At 36.5% G+C, this 8,381-nt stretch overlaps 1 protein-coding gene across 1 annotated transcript in view; it reads right to left on the bottom strand.

The window, feature by feature from the left end:
* ACP1 (acid phosphatase 1, soluble) overlaps window positions 1–7,984 on the bottom strand; it is an 8,780-nt gene extending 796 nt beyond the window's left edge. The window contains exons 1-4 of the mRNA XM_009876807.1: window positions 7,903–7,984; window positions 7,681–7,794; window positions 3,020–3,081; window positions 461–566 (exon numbers count right to left, since the gene is read on the bottom strand). Of these exons, the coding sequence (XP_009875109.1) occupies window positions 461–566; window positions 3,020–3,081; window positions 7,681–7,722 (210 nt within the window). The 5' untranslated portion in view covers window positions 7,723–7,794; window positions 7,903–7,984. The remainder of the gene's footprint in view (window positions 1–460; window positions 567–3,019; window positions 3,082–7,680; window positions 7,795–7,902) is intronic.
* Between the last annotated feature and the right edge of the window lie 397 nt (window positions 7,985–8,381).

The raw sequence follows: 8,381 nt of genomic DNA, 5'->3' as shown, positions 1-8,381 counted from the left end.
CCTGCTGAATGAACAGTAAATTCTTATTCACCTTTTCCCACGATATCAAGACTTTATAGAACCCTACTGCACCTTTATCTACTTCTCTTTCCTAAACTGAAGGATCTTAATCTAACTGATTGCTCTTGGTGGATAGCATTCAACTTTCTTGACCATCTGTCTCCATCTTTCCTGACTGCATCCTCCTCACAAGGAGGCTGACCAACCAGGGATCCACTCAGTACTGAAAATATAGGTGCACTGCATTATTTAAATTTAAATAACTGTTAGAAGCACAGACATGTTTTCCTATTCCAATAATTTGGATTGTTTAAACTAATTTAAAAAACCACCCACGTTTACACTTGGATTTGTATAACATTGGATTATATGTCACATGTCAACTGTGGGATCTGGAAAGATTACATACTATACATACACAAGTTTTAATCAAGCCACCCAAAGAATTTCTTACACATACATAGTATGGATCTTCAATGATAAGCTGGTTTTGAGGATCGTAAGATCCTAATAGTTCAATCTTGGCCTTGCAGTCTTTAACCTGGTTGCTTTTCCTTTTCAGATCTCTGTAAAAGAGAAAATAAAACTTTGCCATGAATTTTTCTTCAGAACTTTTTTGCCAACAGCATGAGATGCTCAGGACTGTTTCTAGAGAACACAGGAAAATAATACGAGTCTGGACTCTAGATTTTGTGGACTCTCTATGCTGCTGTTTGGTTTTGTTTTTCTTGTGTGTTGTTTGTGTGGTTTTTTAACTGAGTATGGAGAACATATACATAAACTTAATTCAGAGCATGAACACACAGTCAAGCACTCAACCTAAGGCTTGACAGAGCTCTGTAACAGTAAGTTCATCAACTTCTTCAAATCAACCAATACTTTCAATATCCACCTTTAGAGCGTCTTGAAGAAAAATTATCTAGATATTTTTCCAGGAGTACAGGTAAGCTTCTCCCATCAGTTCAGAACTAGTGTTTTAAACTGATATGCTGAAAGTACTCTCAATACTGCCTCTAACTCATATGAAGTACTAGTACGTTCAATTAACAGAAAATAGCAGACTAAATATTAGGAAGAAGTTCTTGACAATGAGGGCTGTGAAACACTGGAAGAGGTTGCCCAGAGAAGTGGTGGAGGCTCCATCCTTGGAGACATTCAAAGTCAGGTCTGAGCAACCTGATCTAGTTAAAGATGTCCCTGCTCACTGCAGGGGGGGTTGGACTAGATGAACTTTAATGGTCCCTTCCAGCCCAGCACATTCTGTGATTAGTGAGCAAGACCCATCTTCCCTTTGACATACTGTAATGTTTCATCAGCTGTCACATCCTTTCTTCTAAATTGCTTCCCACTGACATAAAATAGGGTTTTAAGACAGCATCTTCCCCACCTACTTACAAATTTCTGTCCATTATCCCAAATGAAGTTCAAATGTACCTCTCATTATCTTCAGATTAAGAGCAGCTCAGGACTACGACTTTCACAATGCTGAACAGCCAGATCCTATTAAATTCTTTAATATTACAGATCCCCACACTAAATCATTTTACTTAGCATTAAAAAAAGGCAAAAAATATGTCAATACTTGCACTCATAAGCATTATTAGTTTTAAGAAATCAAATTCTACTTATTAATTAATTCTGATTAAGAAATTAATTTCAGATAGTTTAGGAATAGCAGCGAGACTACAATACTGCTGTTCCTTGAAGAAAAATCAGGACTCCTCTATCAACTAATAAGTTACTGCAAAAATTTACAGATTTTCAATAAATTCTCTACCCTTTTACTATTAAAAGAAATGTCCAGCCATATCCTTCAAGGCTTTTGGCACAGCACTTAAAGAAGAGGAGCTGGCCAGGTGGCTCGGGTGCTAAGGAGAAGGGAGGTCCCAAATCTTCCTTTTCTGATATGAGAGGCACTCCACCAACACCTGAAACACCAGCCTGCCCTCCTAGTGCCACCAACAGGCGTTCCCAGGGAAAATGGGTGAACTGGGTGCAAGTTTAAGGTGAAACTTAAGTGTAGCAGTGGCAATAGCCCGATTAGAGTCATGGTATTTTTTCTGCTCTACAGCTCATATCGTATAAATTGTTAATACAGAAGGAAGTTTACATTTAAGAATTCCAAGTGGAAACAAAATAAATCTAGTCATGTCTTTGCCTGACATACTGCAATCAAGCCAAGTGTTATATACCCAACATTCATGCAGTCTGTGTAAGACAGGTCATCCAACATATTCTAAAAAAATCAACAAAATTATACTTATTTTAGTTAAGTAGTGCTGCTTCTAAAAGTCTTTACATGCCTCTAAAAGGATTTTATTTGGGTTTTGTTTTGTTGGTGGTGCTTTTTCTGGTTTTTGTATTTTTTTAGCTAATTTTACAAGTAATAGTCCTTACAAGCACTCTGACACTTGAAGTTTAATAAAGCTTGGCCCCTTAACCCGAATCATCAATATGTATGTTAAGTACAAATTTTGCTAATGATATCCAAATTTTCACACAATGCAGGTCCTTGACAAAATCTTTCTAAAGCACAGATTGTCTCAAAGATGCACTTCATTGGAATGTGACTAATGGCAACAAGGTTTCTCCCAGCTAACAACTGTATTCCAGAGCTTACTCTATTAAAAAAAGAAGAAATACCACTCTACAATATATTTAATCCCTTCCAAGTTTCGACAGTGTCTTTTCAATCCCATGCAATTAGAAAAACAGATCACTTCGATCAAGGCAGTACAGCCTCATTCTTAACTATACCGGCATCGCCTGCACATCTGTAGCTCCAAGTATACTGAATTGCCATGTCCTTAATCAGTGTCATGTATCACACAAATAAACCAGTAACCTGTAGCTCATTAAACTTACTAGAAGCAAAGAATTCATCTGTTGGGTTATCATTCACACACACACACAAAAACCAAAAAAAAGCAAGACTAAAACATGACATCATCTTCCAAGTGACATGAAATATTACTACAAGTGATCCATATGAAATTGTTCCAGTTTTTTCATACGTTACCTTAGATTGCTCTCATCCATACAAAGTATATAATCAAAGGTCTGGAAATCATCTTTAGTAACCTGGAATTAAAAATATGTGCTTTAGCCAACAAGCTGTGTTTGATTTATAAAGAGGGGGAAGGAAGTATTTTAGAATTTTGTAGCTCTGATTTATTAAGAGACATGGGTGGAAAGAATAAAACCTTCCTCAACTTTTACAATAACTTAAAGCATTTTAAATATACTCTTGTAATTATTTATCCATTTCTGCATATTTACACACACACACACAAAGAAAGTTAGCAATTTTACCAACACTTTTTTTTTTTAATAAACACTTCATGCATCAACTTAGAACATCATTACAAGTGACACTTCTAATGCTTCCCGATTACTGAAACTAAAGCGGGTTTCCAGTTGTGGGACGACTAATTATGTTCCTGACAGGAAAACAAAACTGTTGGTAACCTAGAATGAGCTGCATTACTTCCAACTTGTGAGTACACAGAAAACGATACCAAGTGAAATTCAAAGATGAAGTATGATGGTATGAGTTAGAATCTCCTAAAAACAAACGCATTCACAGTATTTTATGCCACATAAGTTCACAAAATTTATGAGAAGATGTGAAAAAATCTGGCATCTATTGTGCATCTTCCTACCATCATACTGTTCTTTTTCTTCCTTGTAGCTTACTGACTCCTAAACACAAATATTAACTAAATCCAGAAATCTGAGTTCAGTCAAAGTAGGCGAAAACTGCAGATAAACCCATGAACTTAAGTACTAATGTACCTGTATTGGAATAGGGATGGCTGTAGATTTTGCCAGTGTAATTACACTTTAATTCACATTTAAGCTTTTTCTTATGGTAAAATCTTCCCAGACCATGCCCACAATGCACAGTATGCTAGCCTAAGATATGTAAGCGATGTGTTCATAAAGAGGAGGAATAAATAGAATCAAATCTGTAATGAGATCACAGTAAGACTGTATTTCTTGCCTAGTCCTGTGTACAGTACCACAGCCAAGAAACTTGGGAAGTTTGTTCAGTGCAGGTTTTTCTGGTAGGTGTCTCTGGGAAGGATGGGCTAGAGAAGGGAGTAAGCAAGTAAACAGAAAAAAAGGCAAAGCACATTATCCTGTAAGTCAGTTATAACTTGCAAAAATCACTTGCACATTAAAAAAAGTTTTAGATGGCAAAAAACCTCATTTTTTTCTGCAAAGAGCAAATGGGCACCGATTAAACTCTCATAACAGGGAGTAAGAAGACTTAGAGAAATTATCACAAGACTAAAGCCATAAATGAAACATTCCACATGAGGAAAAATGAATGGGGAATAAAGGAGGAAAGGAAGCATTTGAAAAGAAAGGGTTAATGGTGAAAACTAATGCAGACTTGTTTATTACCACTGTAAAAATATTTGCTGTATTCATGCAGTGCCTTTGACCTACAAAAATATTTTTGCAGTGGAAATAGCTCTGTTTTCCTGGCAACTCTAAGCAGTACCTCTGCAAGCTGCTTCTGATTTCTCTAAACAGCTAAACACTGGCCCCTATGGAAATAGGTGGGCACAGATTTCTTTGTCCTACAGGCATACATAAGAATAAAAAAACAGTGACAAGGAAAACCACACCTGCCATACTTCCTACAGTCCCAGTATACTTGACAAGCTGGCAGTTACTACTCTATAAACCAGCACTAACACAGCTGTAAATGCAGCCCTAAAAACAAGATTACTGGTCAGCTTGTGCTCTTAAGCCTTATGGCAATATTAAATACAAAAAGCTTAATTTAACAAACTCCAGTGAACTGAAGATATTCATCAAAACTATGAAAACTGCTATTTTGGGCAAAGAAATTGAGGATGTAAAACATTTTGAGTAGTGGAGAGATCAGGTAGGTCAACTTTGGACAGAACTACACAGATGACAATGACTTTACATTACAAACGTGCATATAATCATTATTAAAGACCATCAGTGGAGAAAAAGATCATCATTCCAATTTATTTGTTAAACTCTTCCCTTTTTTTACAAGGGGGGAATCTCCTTTTCCTTGTCTAAAAACCAAAGAGAAGCAGCTATACTCAAATTTATCCAGTTGTGAAACAGTGTTTAAAACAACCTTCCTTTAATCTCAGTTTCATGTTTAAGGCAAATGCATGGTATGAGTCATACAGAAATCAATTCTGGCCCCAGCATGAAAAAAAGTGAAACTGATAAATACCTATCTGTTTTGTTCATGAAGACTTATTGCTTAAAAAATTTCAAGGGGTACATAAACACGCAGCAACTTACCATCAACTAAAATGTTAAGGGCTCTTTATTTTATATATATACATACATTTGTTTTTATACTTCACTTTTCACTTAAAATTCACATAAATGATCACTGTATATGGTAGGACATAATCAGTTTAACATTCTCCCTTGCATAAATCATTCCTGCAGCACTCATGTCAGTTTTGACTAAAAAAAGATAAAATCCCTGATTATCCTAATTACGCACAAAATTACATGGAAGAAAGTGCCTTTCACTGGGTGGGTAACAGTTTTCCACAGGAGTGAAGAGGATAATTGCATGAGATAATCATAACAGTATTTTGAAGGCACCAGAAGATAAATCCCTCCTATTTCTGCAGCATCTGTACTAAATCTTTCTTAATCTGTTCCAAATCAAGTCACACACAAAATTCTATCCTTGAGTTTGTCCCCAGTAGTGAAACAAATACACTTTCACCTGTACTAACCTGATCACTCAAAAGTCCTATCACTGAAAAGTCCTTTTCTAGAGTGCTGAGTCCCTCCATTTCCAGAAGTACTACAAGACCATACCAGGTCTACAGCTTAGAGAATCAGCAGAGACTGTTTGATAGAAATTTGGAAAAAAAAAAAACAAAATGGAGTTACATAGTTAACATCAGTGCAAAATAAACAGCCACCTGTAGTTCAGGAATTCAAAAGTTTTCTTTATAAAAGGTGGTCCTGGGATGCTTTTAACAAATTTTTTATCCTGTTAATCTTTCATTTTATTTGCCTCACTCTTGTTAAATCTTCTCTCCCTGAACATGTAACATTTTAGGCAGTTCTGCTTTAAAAATCTCTCCATTTGCCAGAATGTAAAAGCAAATGTCTTCATTGAAGTGTTCTCATTCCCCCTCTGTCAAAGGTGGATATATAGATTTGGTTTAAGGCAGAGGATCAACTGGGTTTGGATGCTTTGCTTTGGTTTAACTGCTCATAAGCCACTCTGGTAATACCCAAGAGCAGTTCTCAATTTTCCAAGGCTTATCTTTTAAGTATACAAGCATGTTACACTACTGTGAGTGAAACACCGACTGACGAGTTTCAGTACCATTTAGATTGTAAAGTGATAAATAATGCTGTTCGCAAGCACTGGTAAATAGAAAATTCAGAACTTGGAATATTAAAAGACCACAACAGACTTTTTTGTACCAATTTTTTTAATAGTAAAGCATTGAAGATCTGAAAGGATGTTGTGCTCCATCCTGTTGGTCTTATGTAACAGAGATTACGATCAGGAGAGGTCAGCAGAGGGCAATTGACTAATTGAGGGAATTTGTTTTAAAAAGTTAAAAACCTAAACATGTAGGCTTTGAAAGTAAAGAAAGTAAATATGACCTCAGCAAAGTCTATTAAAATTCTGAAGGGAACAGAAATGGAGGATAACAGCAAGAGTACTTGATCTTTTTGTCTGTACAAGAACTAGTGGCATAAACTTACACTAACTAAAGGTCAAGCCCTGAAGGAGTATCTTATATCCAGAGCAGAGTTAAGTGAAGTAAGTTACGTGCATTTATTTTGAGTGTCTGAATGATTTAAATAGACACACATAAATTTCTGATCCCTCTGGAATGCACCATGGAAATACACCTCTTTTTTATTAATGAAAACTGAGAAGTTTTACCAAAACTTGGAGGATTTTACTAAATGACAAACCTGTCTTTGACTTAAGAATGCGTCACGGGTACATTTTCCTCTGAAGTTACCACCAACTGTGCTACTAATCTTGGGTCTGAGTGCCTCTGTTCTAATTTAGCACTAAGGTTTTTTTTTAAAAGATCTTTATACAAGAGCAGAAGCTTTTTGCAATGGTTCAACAGGTATTCTTGGACCAGCTAAATAAAAATATAATTCTCTGCTTAAAGAAGCATCACAGATTACTAGAATAAGTCCATTTTTAAAAAGTACTTTGAAAAATGTTTCAGAAAAATGCCCAAAATACTAAACATTTGAAGGCAGGGTTTTTCTATAATGCAGAAACTGCTCCAGTGCTTCCTACTTATACGTCCAGTGAAGCTTAGTATCAAGAAACTCACTAATCTCAACTAGAATAGTTAGGCCAGTTGGAATCCTTTGAAAAACTGCATATAGTATTTATTACTTGATGCTTAACCATGCATTTGTCAAAGGACTTTTGTGATTGTAATGGTTAGGGTTAAACAAAGCATGGATACGGATAAGAAAGAAAATATACTCTCTTCTACCTGCCGTGCTTTATGTGCTGTCTCAATGCCATGATTTCTTAGACAGCTTAAAGCCCTTGCATCTGGGGAGCGCCCCACGTTCCAGTCTGAAACAGCAGCGCTGTCTGTCATCCACTGTAACAACAAAACAAATACATACACATATTTAAAGGAAATTAAAGTACAGTACCTGCCTGGCAATATGACTCATGGTAATGCCATGCTTCTTCATGCAAGTCTGTCCTCGATAGTCAGGAGGGCTTCCTATTTCATAGGCAGATGTCGCTGCACTGTCTATCCTCCACTACAGAAAAACAAATTTATATTTTTATGTTTCCTGTCTCACTGCTTATATTTCTAACTGGCTATGAGACAGTTATTTCTTAGGCAGGAAGAGAAATAAATAGCTTACCTTATTTTCAAGTTTTTCATCAGTTACAAGTTTTCTAAAAACTGCTTCCGCTATTGGAGAGCGACAAATGTTTCCTATAGAAACAGGAGATTAGAGTGACATTTCAGACGAATAAAAACAAAAAAAATCAGTAATTGCATGGATTTGTCAGCACAGATCAAAGATTTTTGTTTACTTAAGTAGGATGTAGATTACTTACGTTATTATAACCCAAGAGATTCTGCAAGGGGGAAACCCAAAGTCTTGAACCTAGCTTGTGGCAATCTCCAGTATCAACAGACTGCAGAATGAAGGCATTGAGAGAGCCTGTCCAAGAAGACCTTGGGGATAATGGTGGATAAAAACCTGGTCATGAGCCAGCAACGTGCACTCACAGTCCAGAAAGCCAACAGTACCATGGGATGCATCAAAAGTGCAGCCAGCAGGTCAAGGGAGGTGATTCTTTCCTTCTGCTTGGGTGAGGCCACACCTGGAGTACT

This window comes from Apaloderma vittatum, unplaced genomic scaffold, assembly GCF_000703405.1.
Source record: "Apaloderma vittatum isolate BGI_N311 unplaced genomic scaffold, ASM70340v1 scaffold17249, whole genome shotgun sequence".
Lineage (NCBI taxonomy): Eukaryota > Metazoa > Chordata > Aves > Trogoniformes > Trogonidae > Apaloderma > Apaloderma vittatum.
This window is presented reverse-complemented; position numbering and strand designations above follow the sequence as displayed.